Here is an 18,090-nt window from a genome sequence, read left to right as displayed (position 1 = left end):
ATTCTAGCTGGCAAGCTTCCTGTAGAGTAATTCGGAAGATAGCCTGTGATATTCTTGCACTTGTAAAATAGCAGTCGTTTCAGTACTTCTTTACACTTACTCTGCAAGATCACAAATGACTGAGGGCCCAATCTTACAAGGAGCTGAGTCCTCTCCTCTCCCATCGCGAGAGCACTGGGCATGTGGAAGAAAGTGGTCACTACCTTTCAGGATTGGGCTGTAAAACAAGGAAAGCGATTATGTGTAGGGTAAGATTATGGCACCTATGTTAAATAGTACCTTGTCTCTCAAACGGATCCACAGAAGCTAATGGAGTAGGTGTGGAAGATGGTATGACTCTATATGAGAGGACTATTACATATTGGATCTTATTGAAAAACACAAAGGCTTGTCTTTCTCAGAAATATGAAATAAGATAAAGGCTGTTCATTGGCTTAATATAATGCTTCCAGCCATGTTAGACCTTCCTACGTGCTAGCGATTTAACTCTGATGTTTAATTACGTTAATAGAACTGTTGACTGCTTGTTCCCTTAGCGTTAAGAAAAAAGTATAGGCGGCTAGAGCAGTGAGAAGTTACTCACACCTGCTTATACTCATATTTTCAGTAAAACTCGTTATCTCCTGGGATGAAATCTCAAAGCTTGAAAAGACCTCCAATGTGATCCTGACCGAGAGTATTCATGTGTGCTCCCGTGGGGAGGATCACTACTTTTCCATGTTTATGCACATTAATGAAACGTTCCTTCTTATGGAGCAGCTGGCAAACTATGCTGTAAGGAGACTTTTTGACAAGGAGACATTTGAAAGTGACCTAGTCCTCCATGATCCCCTGCAAATCACCAAGAGGTAATTTATTATTTGTAGCGTGTCAGCTGTGTGCTCAATAGAGTTCCAGGCACAGGAAGACACAGTCCTTGACTGAAGGAGCTTACAATAACGGCTTTGCTAACATCTGTGTCTTTTACCCAAGTGTCTTGCTGGATGCTGGGAATGAAGTAATACAGGGTGTTTTAATTAACTGTTAGTTGTCAGAAGAAATCACATGAATATGATGTGTAAGAAATCATGTCAATTTTAATGAAAATAATTGTGTGGGTGTCTCATGACCACAAATTCTTCATGGCTAATCAGATTAACAAAAATGCTGTTCAGAATAAGCACAAAAGCATAACTTGACCAAACGTGCTAAGTGCACAGGGTTCTCCTTCTTTAACACAATTATCAACGATTTAGATGATGGCGTAGGGAGTACACCTATTAAGTTTGCAGATGATACCAACCAGGGACGGGTTGCAATTGCTTTGGAGGATAGAGTCATCATTCAAAATGATCTGGACAAACTGGAAAAATGGTCTGAGGAAATAGGATGAAGTTTAATAAGGACAAATGCAAAGTATTCCACATAGGAAGGAACAATCACTTTCACACATAGAGAATGGGAAGTGACTGTCTGGGAAGGAGTACTGCAGAAAGGGATCTAGAGGTCAGAGTGTACCACAAGCTAAATCTGAGTCAACAGTGTGACAGTTGCAAAAAAAAAGCAAACATGATTCTGGGATGCATTAACAGGAATGTTGCGAGCAACACATAAAGTCATTTTTCTGCTCTACTCTACACTGATTAGGCCTCAGTTGGAGTATTGTGTCCAGTTCTGAGCACCACATTTCAAGAAAGAAGTGGAGAAATGGGAGAAGGTCCAGAGAGGAGCAGCAAAAATGATGAAAGGTCTAGAGAACATGAGCTATGAGGGAAGGCTGAAGGAATTGGGCTTGTTTAGTTTGGAAAAGAGAAGACTGAGAGGGGACATACCCTTTTAGATACCTGAAAACTGTTGTCATGGGGGAGGAGGGGATTGTTCTCCTTGGCCCCTCTGATGATAGGACAAAAAGCAATGGGCTTAAACTACAGCAAGGGAGGTTTAGGTTGGACATTAGGAAAAACTTCCTAACTGCCAGGATGGTTAAACACTGGAATAAATTGCCTAGGGAGATTGTGGAATCTCCATCACTGGAGATATTTAAGAGCAGGTTAGACAGATATCTAACAGAGATGATCTGGACCAGGGGTGGGCAAAGGAGCCACTGTGGGCCAGATCCGGCCTGCGGATGCCCTGCCACTCCCCTGCCCCCAGGCACACGCCCCTTGCAGGGTGGGGGCAGGGAGCGAGAGACTTTGCACGCTCCTCGGGCCCCTGATTGGCCTGGGGCTGAGGGAAGCTTGGGAAGTCTCCTCCTGCCCTGCAAGAGGGCGGGTTCCTAGAAGGAATCACCAGCTGTTCAGAACAGCTGACATTTCTCTCTAGGTGGGGGAGTGGGACATAGACTTCACGTGCTCCCCCACTCCCAAGCAAATCAGGGTCCTGGTCCTGCCCCTTCCGCTGGAGACCCGGGACCACTTCAAAAATTAGTGAAGTGGTCCCCTGTCTAAAATTATTACCCACCCCTGATCTACATTATGCTTGGTTCTGCCATGAGGGCAGGGGACTGGACTTGATGATCTCTCGTCGTCCCTTCCAGTTCTAGTGTCCTGTAAGTTTTATGAAAACGAAACAACACATGGTATTTACTCAAACCAGAAACATCCATTAGACTTGGGAGCTCGTTGCCTTCATTGTACATTCTGTAGTAAAGTTTTCTTATCCTGTTCTTTTCATTCGCTTCTGTCACATGCAGTGCAGGCTTAAGTCTAGAGAGTCAGATTTTGATCTGAGATGTACAAGTGTAAATCTGGAGTATCCACAGGAAAGTTGCTGGCATTGCTGTGGATTTGTATAGCTGTAATTGTAATAATAATCCAGTCCCAAGTGTGCAGTATTATAAATGGCCTATTTGCATGTTTTTCATTTTCAGAGACTGTTCTGTGGTAAAGCTTAGTTTCTCTGTGTGTTTTAATGAATATCCTATGACTCATTAAACTTACCAAAGTTAGTTTTCTTGGGCCAGGTTTCTAAAATCCTTTCTCATTTGATAGGCCAGAATTAATTATAATTCAAGACTTTAAATCTGTATCTTTTATTATTTTTACACAGAAAACAGAGAACCTCTTTAGAACAGGAAAATGCAGAAAGCATTTTTCAGTAGTGTCATTTAACCAAAACTGTTTTTATTATTATTATTAATAATAATAATAATAATTAATAATATTTCTTGATTTGTTCTTTAAGAGAAAACCATTTAATACATTCATATAGGAAAAGAGAGGAAAATGTTATTGCTTTATTCGCTGCTTTAAAGGGATTTTCTTGTGGGTTAACAGCCCCAGATTTACATTTGTTTATATCCTATATAAATAAGCTCTCTGGAGAGTTTACAGTCTCCAGTTAATAATTGTATTTAAGGTTCTAAATATCTTGTGAAAAAATATTACAGCAAAATTGTTTAAAAATGTAATATCCTAGCAGCAAGTGGGAATAAAAAGTAAAGGTGAGGTGGTGTCACTGAAGAGTAAATTGCTAATGAAGAAGGGGGAAGAGCAACACCTTTTTCAGCATATGTTCATTGGGGAGCAAATATATGGGCAATGGGTGATATAAGCAACCATGTGTTGAGGACTGGTGGCTGGTTTTCCTTACTATTGAATTGAAAGATGCAGGTCCAGAATATCCGTTTCAGTTTGATAGTGCTAGAGGTGGATATTGGTCTTTTGCCAAAACTTAATTTTGTCACTGCCTTTATACATGAATATAATAACAACATTAGAAGGGCCATACTAGGTCAGGCCAAAGGTTCATCTAGCCCAGTATCCTGTCTTCCAACAGTGGCCAATACCAGGTGCCTCAGAGAGAATGATCAGAACAGGGAATCAAGTGATCCAACTCCTGGCGTCCATTCCCAGCTTCTGACAAACGGAGGCTAGAGACACCATTCCTGCCCCTCCTAGCTAATAGCTATTGATGGACCTAACCTCTATGAATTTATCTAGCTCTTTTTTGAACCCTGGTATGTTTTTGTTTTGACTTCATTAATATCTTTTGATAAGGAGTTCCACAGGTTGGTTGTGCGTTGTGTAAAGAAGTACTTCTTTTGTTTGCATTAAATCTGCTACCTGTTAATTTCATTTGGTGATCCCTAGTTCTTGTGTTATGGGAAGGTGTAAATGACTCCTCTTTATTCGCTTTCTCCACACTTCTATCATATCTCCCTGTAGTCATCTCTTTTCCAAGCTGAAAAGTCCCAGTCTTATTAATCTCTGCTCATAGACATCTGTTCTATACCCCTAGTTATTTTTGTGATTACTGAACTTTTTTATTGCCAAATTATCTCTTTTGAGATGAGGCGACCACATCTGCATGTAGTTTCCAAGATGTGGGCAAACCATGGATTTATATAGAGTCAATAAGATATTCTCTGTCTTATCTCTATCCCTTTCTTAGTGTTTGCTTTTTTTGACTGCTGCTGCACTCTTTCTCAAGCATGTTTCTTATAAGCACACTCACGGAGGCTATGTTCTGGCCAATCAGTTGTCCATTGAGCCAAAACTGGTTTAGGCTTAATTGGTTTCTTTAATGGATCTCCAAGTCACTGTATTGTTTCAGGCCAATTCCACAAGCCAAATACACTGGGAAGGGCTGTAACTTAATTTCATTTACAAGTTTTATTCTTATCCGAATGGAATGAACAGAGATATCGGCTGGCTCACAGCTACCTTCCACATCTTAATGACTTAACCAGCCAACCAATGGAGGTGCTAATTGTTCTTATCAGCCTCTTGTAGTTGCTTGAACAATCTATTCACTGTCTTTTTTTTTTTCTCCTTTTTTCCCCCTCCTCCCTCCCTTCCCTTATTCTTGGATCTGGACTTATAATACTCCAATCTGAAGAAATGTGTTTTGCCCAGGAAAGCTCATGATACTATCTACATGTTTTGTTAGTCTTTAAGGTGCTACTAGACTATTTGTTGTTTAAGTTTTTCTAGTTGCAGACTAACTCGGCCACCCCTCTGAAGCTTTTGGTTTATTTTAATGTGTTGAAAAGCAGAGCCAGTTGGGCTATTAAAAAGTGATAACTTTTCATCCAGTGTAGGCCTCCATCCTTGTCCACAGCAGTCCATCCTTGTTCAGCAAGGTGCTTAATCATGTGCTCAACTTTGAGAAATTCTTAAGCACTTTGCTAAACTGGGGTGTAATGCTCTGATTTTGCAATGTGCTAAGTGCTGTTAGCTCCCTTGGGAATTGATTTGAGTTCGGAACCTCGCTTTGTGCCTTCCAGGATTGAGCCCACAATGTATTTGAGAACACGGCATATAAAGGTTTAATATAGTTCCCTCCCAACACAATTCAGTTTTAAGAAATATAAAGTTATACTAAAATAACTTTTTGATTATTTTTCCTTCTCCTTCTCTATCCATTAGAGGCCTGGAGAACCGAGCCCACAGTGAGCAGTTCAGTGCATTCTTCAGGCTACCCAAGGAAGAGACCCTGAAGGAAGTGCATGAATGTTTCTTATGGGTACCTTTCTGCCACTACAACACATTGGGAAAAATGTGCATTTCAGAGAACTACATCTGTTTTGCTAGCCAGGATGGCAACCTATGCAGCATAATCATTCCCCTAAGAGAGGTATTGCTGTGAGAGCCAGTTACACTGAAAGTTTTATAATTTGGATAAAGTACTTAATTTACTTTTCTCTTACTCTGGTTTCTCATTACAAAATTGAATCTCTTTTTATTCGATTTATATGTTGTCATTTTTCTTGGTGACAGCAGTATTAAGCTAAATCCTACTGCATGCAGAACTCCTTTCACCTCAAAGACAACCTTCACGTCTCTCTCTTTTTATCCTCTGTCCTTTCTAGATGAGCTGAGGATCTTTTATTGTCTCATCTTGCACAAGTCTCATACCCGCGGGCTGCAAACAAAAAGGTCACGGGCCACATGTGGCCCGCGGGCCGCAGGTTGAGTAGCCCTGCTGTATGTGTTTTGTGGACTGAGCTCCTATCAGTCGCTTTAAGGCTTAGTCGTCCTGTGGCTAGCCCCAAACATGTTCTTGAAATAGATAATTACCAAGACGTTGATTAATACTTTTAATACTCTTCATACATGCTGTGTGCTACATTCATGTGCAAATTGTCAGAGATACACTGAAGTCAATGGAGCTATGTCATTTCACACCAGCTGAAAATCTGCCCCACTATGTGCTATTGGAGCACACATTATTACACTCTGCTAGGCGAATTTCTTCTTTCAGTTGACCTCAGTGTTTGAAACTATTAAAAGCTGTAATATTCAGAGGTCTGAATTAATTTCTTGTGTAACACAGTTCACTTCAGTGGGCATATTACAGGCAAGTATCAGAGGGGTAGCCGTGTTAGTCTGAATCTGCAAAAGCGGCGAGGAGTCCTGTGGCACCTTATAGACTAACTGAAGTGCTGGAGCATGCTCCAACACTTCAGTTAGTCTATAAGGTGCCACAGGACTCCTCGCCGATATTACAGGCACACACTGCTTAGCTGTTGCAGTGCATGTGATTTTTCTATTGGCAGTCTTGCAAACAATAGGAACTTGTGCAAAGTGTAATAACAAAGCATAACAGTTTGAGTAAAAGGAGCTGACTTCTTAATTCCAAATTCTCGTTTAGGAGTTGTTAGACCTCTAATACTATTTCACAATATTGTAGAGTTGTTTCATATCAGTTGGTTTTCATTATTCACCCATTGTGGTAAAAAAGCAGCGTCCGTGGAAGTCAGTCTAGCAGTTCACTGTCGTGTTACTAATTTCTTACTACATTATTAAGGTGTGTTGGCCACTTTAAATCATAACTATCCCATCATTGTAATTAAGATCAGCTCTAGCGGTCCTTTCTTGTGCAGATGTGTTTTGTAAGGTATTCAGTGGAGGATCCTTCCCGTGAATCTGCTTCAGTTGATTATTTGCAAGAGCCAGAGTCTGGTTTCTTTCAGAAAACTATGTAAGATGCACCAGTTTCAGAAGGCACTTGAAGCCAGATTTTGAAAAGAGCTTTGTATCAATATGTTGATTTTTTTTTCTAAAAAATCTGTCCCATAATGAAGTTTGGGTTTTATGAGGATAACATGTCAGTTCATTATCTTGTGACAGAATAGCAACTAACTATTTTGTGTAATCATAGAGAGTATTAATTCTGCTTATAGAATGGTCCAATACGCTCTTGGTTATGCATGCTGTCATGGTTACCAGGATAATTGCACTATTGTCCCTTCTTGGGATCTCTCTGAGTGCACCCCCACAGGCTGGAATTCTGCAATTTGCCAATTCTTGAACCAGGAACTGGGTTACAATTCCCTGGGTACCAAATGAAACTCTTCCCTTTGGGCACCTGTGACAGCAGCTGATCAAAATGACCTAGAAACAGTTTCACCAAAACAATGCATTATTTCTGTCACCCAAAAGATAAAAAGCCCGTAGAGCCAAGGTTTAAAACAGAGTCCAACATGCATATTTTAAAAAAATCGAAGTCTAACCTCTCTATCCATGCTTAGTCCCCATCTTTAAGGACTTATTCCAGCTTATTCCCCATCTTTAAGGACTTGTCTGTACTGACAAGTTTTGTTGCCAAAAAACCCTTTTTGGTATAAAACCTAGGGACCATTTACACTGTAAGGCAATCAAAGTCGCAACAAGTTTTATCAGTTTTGGTGACACACAATATCCAGCTCTGCAAGGACCTTTTGTCTCTCCCACTTGCTTTTCTGTCAACAGTCCTGCAGTGTGTACTACAGTAGGTTTTTTGTCAAGTTTATTGAACTTCAGCTTGTTTCTAACAATGCCTAATTAGCCATCCTGGCCTGCGCTTTGAACTCTGCTGATCTGTGGACATGTAAACAGATGTGCCCCTCCCACCTGCAAACCCCTGGTAGTGGTGCTCCTGGCTCACTGTGTAGCGGCCCTCATGATGTTCTCTTAGGGAAACGGTGGCTGTCACTCTCCTGCTTGGAGCACGCCAGAGCTTTTGCATCTTATCAATGTGTGGGGTGAAGAAATGGCGCAATCACAGCTGTGAATGACCCGTAGGAACTGGGACACTTATGGTCACATTTCTAGAGCGCTTTGTACAAAGGGGTACAATTGAGACACTCTACACTGCAAAGCCATAATAAAGGAACTCTAGCAGGCATACCAGAAGGCGAAGGAGGCAGCCAGCCAGTCTGATCCTGCACCTAGAACATGCTGTTTTTACAAAGAACTGGACACAATCCTGGGTGGGGATCCCACATCCACACCCAAGGAGAGAGATGTGCATGTTAGTGAAATGTTACAATCTTTATCAGGAGAAATACAGTCGCTCTTATTGTTAATGGTTACTTTTCCAGACCAGACATTGAGAAGTCAGGCTTGTTCCCCAGCAGACCGACTTTCTCAACTGAGGACAAAGGAGGATCTGGTCAAGGATGTGTTGCAGCATTCAACACTTCAGAGGAAAAGAAGCAAAGAAGAGCTAGGGAGATGCAAGTCAGAACAGAAGCCACTGAGCACATGCTAAAGCTCACGGAAGGCCAAAATGAGATGCTCAAGTGTCTTTATCAAGATGCAGAGTGAACAGAACCAAAAGCCTCCCTGTCAACACATGCAGAACTCTTTTCACAGCAGCCTTCCCTCTACGCCCACACACTCATTTTCATAGTCAGGTAACACTTTTTTCCCAGCACACTCCACTCCCCACCAAAGCAGCTGTGACTTTGACAGCTGGACATTAACATCATTATGAGGTTTTCCAATAACCCTTACCACTGAGCATCGTGATTGAAAGCCATCAATAAAGACAAATGTGATGCAGGTTTCCATGAGTTTATTTTGTGTGGCACAAGCCCCGCCAAGCACTCTGGTCCCTGTAATATCCCTTGGTTTCATGGGAATACCTTGCTCGGGATGAGTAGTGGGATGAGGCAGGAAAGCAACTCCAACACAGAAATGTCAGTGCCTCTTATTCTAGAGTGATTCCTCAGAGCCGCCCTTCCTCTCACACAAGTTACGTAAGCAGCGGCGTGCAGCCAGCGCCTTGGGATATGATCCTCCAAAAGGTCCAGCCTAACATACAGGCACCTCCCTTTCCCTTTCAGTCTGCCAAAGGCATATTCAACAACCGTGCAGCATCAACTTAGCATGTTGTTGAACTGCTCCTTATAGTAGACTTACACTGGGCACCTGGACAGCAGTAAGGCTTCATGAGCCAGGGCTGTAAAGGGGTAAGTCGTTGCCTGCAGCTTAGGGTCCACAGACCACACTTCCTGAAGATAATGCATCATGCACCTTTCCAGACCACCTCACATGTATGTCTGAGAAATGCCCACGGTGATCCACAGGCACCTGAAGCACCATGGGGAAGTACTGCTTGCGATGGATGTACTCTAAGGCAAGATGGAATGGCACTGTGTGGGAGTATGTGCTGTTGATTGCTTCACCACGGCTTGGAAAGCCCATTTCAGCAAAGCCAGCCGCTTATGTCTTCCACATTTCTCAGTCACAGTCCTACACAGCAAAATGTGGTTTGTTGCCCTGCATACTTGCATAAGTGCTGCCCTGATAGTAGACTTCCCCACTCCAAACTGATTTGCAACTATATGGTAGCAATCGTGAGTCGACAGCTTCCACACAGCCATTGCAACACGCTTCTCTACTGAGAGAGCAGCTGTCATTCGGGTATGCTTGTGCTGCAGTTCAGGAGCCAGCTCAGCACACCCCTCTAGGAAGGCTGCTTTACATGTCGGAAAGTTCTGTGGCCCTTGGTCTTCATCCCACGCCTGCATGATAATATGCTCTCATCATTCAGTGCTCATTTAGCATGGACACCGTAACTGAAAGGATTCTTTTCTCCTCTGTGTGTCTCCCCTTTTTCTGCCTTAAATGTGTGAGGGTTTCTCTGCCCCTCTGTGCCTCTTGCTCCACCCATCTGAGGAAGTGCGTTGTGCCCACAAAAGCTCATGATTATATACAGGGCTTGACAAATAATGCAGTCTACTCACCTGTGGTGAGTAGATTGCAACCCGGAAGAGCTGGGTTCGGGCGATCTGCGCACGCACATCGCCAGACAGTGTGGCTGGTGAGTGGGGCTCGCCGCAGTTCGACGAGCCCGGATTTTTCTCTCTCTCTCACACACACAATCTCTAAGGTGCTACAGGATCACTCGTTTAATTTTTTTTAAGTTACAGACTAATACAACTACCCCTCTGAGATTGTCAAGAGAAACAGCCTGCTTGTTTTGCATAGGGCTCCCTCTGTCTCCGAGTCAGTCTTCCCAGCCTGTCAGCTTTTTCGCTGATGTATCCTGGGGAGCCTTCTCTTTTCTGCAGTCTAGTCTCTTCCATAGGGACCCTGACGATCTTAGTCTCAGCTAGCTAGGTAGTTGGTTTTCTTCAACTGATATCCTAGCCATTGTTATCTTAACTCCTTTGAAGTTGAATTGCAAAACTTTCTCATCTAAGTCCTTGTTTTATTTTTCCTGCGTTGTCCTTAACAACTTCTTGACAGACTGCTTCGGTTCAGCTCTGTGCACTCAGGCAGGCAACTACACAACATTGAGTAGTGAAGCCATGTCACACTATTCATAAGGGTAATGCAGAAAGCTTCCTGTATGTCACGCACCCACACTCAATAGAATTTTGTTTTTGCAGATCATGCCAACAGATGAAATTACTAATTGGTGTGTCCTTGCTTCTTCAGGTCATAGCAGTGGAAATTTCTGATCCAGCCAACAAAGGAGTCAGCATTAGTACTAAAGGAAAAAGAGCTTTTCGTTTCACTGAGCTTAGGGATTTTGAACACCTGGTAGCAAAGCTCAAGATCAGAAGTGGAGCAACTTCAAGTCCGCAACATATTGCAAGTACGGAGGTAAAAGCCCAGCTAATGCTAATTCTTTATTAACTGTTTATGGAGCTGCAGAGAGCACTTTGTTCGATCTTGCTAGAAGGCTAGGTATAGTCATTAGTTATATCCCATCATTTAAAGTAGTACTGTATGTCAACACTTCAAAAATGTGAATTTAAATAAGAGGTGGAGCTGAATCGAAATCCCAGATTGGATTATTTCCAAACTTCAGAGGTTTCGAACTCTAACTGTGGCCAACAATTCACATACTGAAATCTGGAAAGTGTCTATCAGTTGTGTAAATTGGGACCAATTCCAGTTGAAGTGTTTCTTTGGGGCCCTGACTGTCATCTGGCAGGAATTATGAGAGGCTCTGAGAGAGAACACTGCATAGCAATGGGACAGTCTGATGTTGAACAAGACTTCAGTCCATGTTGCATATGCTGCAGAGGGTTTGTGCATAATGAAGGGGGAGTTATAACAATGCGTCATAACTTATCCCAAAGTGAAAGAGTGACTGAAAACCCTATCATTCACAGTGGTGTAGTGCTTCAAGGAAGAAACGCTTGGCACATGTCAGGACTGAACAGAAATGTCAGCTGAATGTTTCTCTGGGCGCACATGCCATTCAGACACATTGATAAACGTGCTTTCTATGGTGACTTTGCATTCATGGGGGAAGGAGAGGAGAAAAGAGAGCATTTTTTTCCTGGGCATGTTTTCTGGTTTTAGATCAGGCTTATTAAGATTGTTGAGCTGTCTGTATTTTAGACTGCGTCAGTCTGAGTTTTTGTTCAAGAACTCCTCCTAAACGATAAGAGTTAGGGTCACCAAATTTAGTATGCTACTTCCTCTTCTCCTAACTTTCACCAAATGAAATTAATGGGTAGCAGGTTTAAAACGAATAAAAGAAAGTTCTTCTTCACACAGCGTGTAGTCAACCTGTGGAACTCCTTGCCAGAGGAGGCTGTGAAGGCTAGGACTATAATAGAGTTTAAAGAGAAGCTAGATAATTTCATGGAGGTTAGGTCCATAAAAGGCTATTAGCCAGGGGATAAAATGGTGTCCTTGGCCTCTGTTTCTCAGAGGCTGGAGATGGATGGCAGGAGACAAATCGCTTGATCATTGTCTTTGGGGCATCTGGTGCTGGCCAGTGTTGGCAGACAGGATACTGGGCTAGAAGAACCTTTGGTCTGACCCAGTACGGCCGTTCTTATGTTCTAACTTAAAGGAAGGTCAGGGTTTGGTTGTGCCAAGACAACTGGAAGACCTGAGAAAAGGACTATTTTCCATAATCTGCAAGGGGGGAGAGACTGCTGTTCTGAGGGGCATGGTAGAGAATGGCCATTTGGGGGCAGTGAGCCCGTAAGGGAGAGTTATATGCAGAATGTCCACTAGGGGCAGCTGTACCCTCAGGGAGTGGCCAGTAGGGCTGGGGCTCTGCCATCTTGCCTTTAGACAAATGAGTAAGCAGCCCCCAATTTCAAGCCCTTTCGCCCTCCCATCTAGAGTTTCCAGGTGTCCGGTATTGATCCAGACAGTCTGGTATTTTTGCCTCCTGTCTGGTTTTAAAAAAAAATTCAGAAAATACCGGACACCTAAAATGTCTGGTATCTTCTGATTTCCCCCCCCCCCCCCCCCCCCACAGCCAGGAGGCAAAAATACTGGACACCTGGCAACCCTATGACATGGCAAATAGGCCCAGCCGCCGGCGTGGCCCCCCCGCCCCGGACCCTGCCCCCGGAGCTCCTGCTTACCTGGTTCTGCAGGGAAGCTGAGTTCTGGCTCCATGAAGAAAACAAAATGGCTGCCAGCAAAAAGCCTAAAGAACTGAAGCCTTCCCTGGGTCTTAGTGCTCAACTTCTCCCCTCTTACTATCTCTATGCTGACTCTACAGGCACTTAAGAAAAAATAAAACAGCATTAAAACAGCTTTAACTCCTTTTTTTTTTTTTTTGTCTCAACAACTTTGGTAATCCCCCCCCCCCCCACAGAATTTTTTCCCCCGGTGTTTTTTTTTTGGGGGGGGGGGGAGGGTGTTCGGTATTTTTGGGTTAACCATCTGGCAATCCTACTCCCAGCCCTTGGCTGCAGAGCTGGTGGAGGTGAGGAGGAGGAAAGAACTGGCCCCGGGCAAGTGGGGGAATTGTCTGGGGGCTGGTGGGGAGGAAAAAACTTGCCCTGGGCAGGCCGGGGGGGAAGGTGTAGCCTGATGTCTACACATTGACATCTTTACTCTTCTCCCTAAATGCTGCTGTGGCCTAGTACTTTGGCATGGTGCTAAGCAGGGGATCTCCTGGTGCATGGGGCAGGCATGGCCAGCTGGAAAGATGTGCTGAGAATACACCACCCATCGCTGAGCAAACAGGAGGGGGACTTTCAAATGTAAAAAAGGAATGCAAAGGACGGGTCTGAGGGTTGGGCAGCTGACTGCAGGGCAGTAGAATTCAAACATGACCAGAGAGGCAAGAATAGGTCTTGTGGGAAGGGTGTCAGAGGCCAGTCATGCTGCATTACTGCACCATGGTGTCCATACTGGCACCCCAGTGCAGTAAGCTCTACGCTTCTTGCCGAGGTGGTCATCTCAGCACAGAAAAACAGTGAGTCGTGGAGGGCTCATCCTCAGGGAATGAGGGTTAGAACCTGGGTTGAGCAACAAGACCACAAAATGGCTTAACTTGATCAGAAATGCTCCCCAGGTAGGAGTGCAGCACAGTTCTGTGACACTTGGGTGCTGAGCTCTGCCTTCTCAAAAGCATTCGCTTTTGGAGTGGGCACACATGTCCCGTTACATGCTGTTGTCTATATTACCTGGCTAATAAGCCGTTTGTTTTGTTTCCTTCTTCATTTCCACTCTTAAAGTGCAAAGATAATTGGCTCTCTAGGCAAACAGATGGGAACATGTCGAACCGCAAAGCTTCTGAACTCAGTACATTTTGGCATTTTACTTATAGATTTTTGAAATAGAATTTGTCTCTCCCAGTAGGCTCTAAACCTTGCTTCTGAAATCCTGCTAGAGGTATCCTGAGGTAGGAGAGCATACCATGCATTTAACTGCCAATACAATACGTGACCATTTCTGTCCAGGGCCCTCATCCAGTTACCATTTAAGCAGGTGGAGTCTTTTCAGGGGAGTTGGATCAGGCCTTCCTCCTTTGTGCAGCTCTCATTCTTATTAATGTTAATATATGAATGAATATTTTGCGGTGTCAAAAAGGAAATGTGGCTTTCTCAAGTGCTACTGCTTGACTAGGAAGCTCTACAGATCAGGTACCACTTCTTATCTTCTTCGCTCTTCAGGCACATTTCTTAATGTTGTTTTAAATTTAAATAACAACTGCAATGCATCTGAAGACTGTTGTATTTTGAAAGGTCCATAACAAGTGATGCTTGGGGGTGAAACATCAACTGTTATCAGTGCAGTTTCTTACAGGATCTTTTAAGCATCTCTGACAGCTGTTAATGCATTTTTACAGGCCGCCACTACTTCCCACTCTGACAATCCAGTGGATTATTATGAAGGACGGTCAATGGCAGATCAGAAAGGCAGCAGCAATGCCGTTAGCACAGAAGCTCTAATGACTGTATTTCACCCTCAGGATGCTGATAATCTTGACTCTAAAATGGTAAGCGAAACTAATTTTCCATAACTTTCTGAATCTAACTACAAAGGATTCAAGCAAAATGGAAACTTATTCCAGAGAAAACTGCCAGTTTCTTTTATGGAGTCTGCCATTCTTTATTTTTTGCCTACTCTGTATTTTACTCTGTTTCCACGGGGGCCTTATGTATTTCTGTATTCAATTCTCTGCTAATCTTGTTTAATAATGATATGCCTTATCTTCCCACAGCAAACTTCCTCACACTCTTCCACCCCCTCAGGGAGGAGCTGCCTGTCTGTTTTGTGACAGTGAGCAAGTATTTAATTTCACATTTATTTGAAGTGTCAAGACTTAACACTACTAGAAATGGGATGAGAACAAGCAAAATTGTGATCCAAACGTCAGTTACACTTCTTGGTAACATTATGATTTGGAGAAAATGTTTCTGATAGCCCAGAGCATATTATTTAGGAGAAACAAAGTGTATTTGTGGAAAAAACCCCACTTCCCTTTTTTAATAAAGTAGGAAGAAGACCTGAAAGATTTTATTTGAAAATATCCTTGTGCTTTTCACATAAGAAATCCAGTTCTTGGAAATGGTGGAGCTCTATTGATTAGGGATGTTAGAAAGTAGTCGACTAATAAGCATAAGCTTATCAGATAGTTGGGAGTATTGACTACTTGCTTTCCCCCCAACCTTGCTGCCTACAGAGGCAGCAAGGGTGGGGGGAACAGGAGCCGGTGCTGGGGGAGGGAGGAGCTGCTTATACAAAATGCAGTGGGAGTGCACACACTTTCTGCAGACTATGGAAAGAACTCATCTGCTGCATTATCTGTCCTGAAGATTACTGAGCTCATTTGTAGAGTGTAAGTCTTGTGTTTTTCAAAGGGCTATTCAATATTCCTTCCCATACTCAGGCAAAACACTGAGCAGTTCTGTTCTGCCTGTGTAAGCCTACTCATGCCAAGTTGGCTTTACTCCTGTGGTATTTCCCACTGAGGTTCTACCAGATTTCAGAAGAAATAAATCCTTGTGTTTTGACAGGAAGTAACCAGTGTGCAAAATTACTCTCTTCATTTGTGTGGCAGATAAATATTTGATCGTGTCTATGCTCCAAATGGAGCTAAAAATACTCAGCCATCAGTTCAGCTACTCAAACTAGCCCAGACTTTCACCTGCTTTGTATTTTCTTGTTTTTAATTAACCTTTCATATTGTTTATTGGGAACTGTTACATGGAACAGTTATGTACCGAACATGGTTTATAAAAAAAATGAGCCTGAGGACAAGAAAGATTTAAGAAACCGCATCCTGATGAAGATGGTATTGTTTGAGTTGTACCTTTGGCCTGCTTTCCAGCTCCCACTCTCAAAGCTGTTCCAGATCTGTCAAACTACGATAGCACAGCATACGTGATAAATAGGGAAATCAGAACAAGCTCCATTGCCTGCCAGTAGTACATATTGTTTTATCTATGTAATAGCTAAGTGTGATTATTAAGATGATCAGTAAGGAACAGTTTGTGATGTGTTGAAAGCAAATAGGCTGTAATTTAGCAATGTAAGTAAGCAAGTGCCTACTCCCATGGGACTTGTGTGCCATCAGCCAGATAGCCACAGCTTGCAAAGTCTCCATCCTCACTAGGCTGGGTGCTCTACTCACTGAGCGCTGAAGAGTCAGGCTCTGCAGAGAATAGCAGCCCCTATTGGTGGGCTGCAGTCCTAGTTCTGCAGGGGAAATGTGAAAATTCTACATATAACAATTCTGCACAAATTGTGCATTGCACAGTAGTACACAATTGCCCCCAGGCGTGAAGTGCCTAATTTCAACCACATGAGTAGCCTACTGGCTAATAATATGCTTACATACTTTGCAGAATCAGGGCCACAATACACCTTCCACAGTTTGTTCAATGCTTTGAACTAGGTTAATTACACAAAAAGATTAAGACCTAGAAGCAACTTGATCTCATGTGATCAATCTGGATCCTACTTCTGCTTCCTCATTCTCTTCTTTCTCTCCATTTTTCTGTTCTGATTCCTTGTGTTTCTCTCTCTCTCTCCTGTTTTACTCATCCTTTCCCTACGCTAAAAGATAAATCTAATTCCGTTGAATTGCCCCACCCTGAAGTCTTATTTTTCAACAAGATCTAATAAAAATGTGTGAGGTGTTCTAAAATTAGCCCAAGTTACAATGACTTTGTGTAGGCCGTTGCTTGAGAAATGGAAAGTTGCAGTAGAATTCCAGATGGTGTTACGCTGAGCATCTAACTTTCAAACAGAGATTGTGCCCTTGTGTTTAAATATTCAATTTGCTCATTACCCCCACGAGCTGATGTGAAAACATACTAATAATAGACATTACACCTCCTGCAGGCTTCTTCTCAGCAGAGCATAGCTAATGCCAACATTTTTCCCCTTTAGAAAATTTTCCTGACAACCCCACCCCCCTTATTCAGCCTTTTTTTTTTTTTCAGTTTCTTCACACAGTGCGCACTTTCCCAGGCAGTTTGCTGTCAAAAGCCCTCAAAGGGCTTTAGCACAATCATTTAAGTAAATGTTAGAAATGGAAGGAAATTGGTAATAAATTACACAAGTTTTGTATTCTACCAGTACAGGGGTAATGGGGGAGGCTGCTCCAAGATTTTGGTAAGTGGTCAAGGAGGGGTTGCAAGGTCCAGGATGGAGGTTGGATGTGGAAGGTAGCTCGGGATAGGGGACTGCGGTGCAGGAGAGGTTGTGGTGTCTGAGAGAGTGTTTGAGTGACGGACAGGGTTGTGATCTGGGGCAAGGGCTTGAGGTGCAGGGTCTGGAAGGGGGTGTGGGTGTAGGAGAGGATTCTGGTCTGGGGGAGTGGTATAGAAGGGAGTACAGGGTCTGGGAAGCAGGACAATCCAGGGAACTACAGACCAATCAGCCTTACCTAAGTCCCTGGAAAAATCATGGAGGGGATCCTCAAGGAATCCATTTTGAAGTACTTGGAAGAGGGGAAAGTGATCAGGGATAGTCAACACGGATTCACAAAGGGCAAGTCATGCCTGACAAATCTGATTAGCTTCTATGATGAGGTAACTGGCTCTGTAGATATAGGAAAGTCAGTGGATGTGATATACCTTGACTTTTGCAAAGCTTTTGCTCCCACAATATTCTTGCCAGCAAGTTAAGGAAGTAAGGATTGGATAAATGGACTGTGAGATGGATAGAAAGCTGACTAGACTGTCAGGCCCAATGGGTAGTGATCAATGGCTCGAGGTCAGGTTAGCGGTCGGTTTCTAGCAGAGTACCCCAAGGATCGGTTTTAGGGCTGGTTTTGTTCAACATTTTTATTAATGACCTGGATGAAGGGATGGATTGTACCCTCAGCAAGTTTGCAGATGACACTAAGCTAGAGGGTAGTTACACTGGAGGGCAGGGATATGGTCCAGAGTGATCTAGGCAGATTAGAGGATTGGGCCAAAAGCAATCTGATGAGGTTCAACAAGGACAAGTGTAGAGTTCTGCACTTGGATAGGAAGAATCCCAAGCATTGTTACAGGCTGGGGGACTGACTGACTGGCTAAGTAGCAGTTGTGCAAAAAAGGACCTGGGGATTACAGTGAATGAGAAGCTGGATATGAATCAACAGTGTGCCCTTGTAGCCAAAAAGGCTAATGGCATATTGGGGTGCATTAGGAGGAACATTGCTAGCAGATCCAGAGAAGTGATTATTCCC

General features: G+C 43.2%; 1 protein-coding gene across 2 annotated transcripts in view; it reads left to right on the top strand.

Moving 5' to 3' along the window:
- Positions 1-18,090, top strand: part of TBC1D8B (TBC1 domain family member 8B) — a 77,257-nt gene that overhangs the window by 27,965 nt on the left and 31,202 nt on the right. For both annotated transcript variants that reach the window (XM_075941110.1, XM_075941109.1), the window contains exons 5-8: positions 608-848; positions 5,352-5,559; positions 10,635-10,802; positions 14,254-14,403. In XM_075941110.1, coding sequence (XP_075797225.1) covers positions 608-848; positions 5,352-5,559; positions 10,635-10,802; positions 14,254-14,403 — 767 coding nt within the window. The remainder of the gene's footprint in view (positions 1-607; positions 849-5,351; positions 5,560-10,634; positions 10,803-14,253; positions 14,404-18,090) is intronic.

The sequence above is a fragment of the Pelodiscus sinensis genome, chromosome 13 (assembly GCF_049634645.1).
Source record: "Pelodiscus sinensis isolate JC-2024 chromosome 13, ASM4963464v1, whole genome shotgun sequence".
Classification (NCBI taxonomy): Eukaryota; Metazoa; Chordata; order Testudines; family Trionychidae; genus Pelodiscus; species Pelodiscus sinensis.
This window is presented reverse-complemented; position numbering and strand designations above follow the sequence as displayed.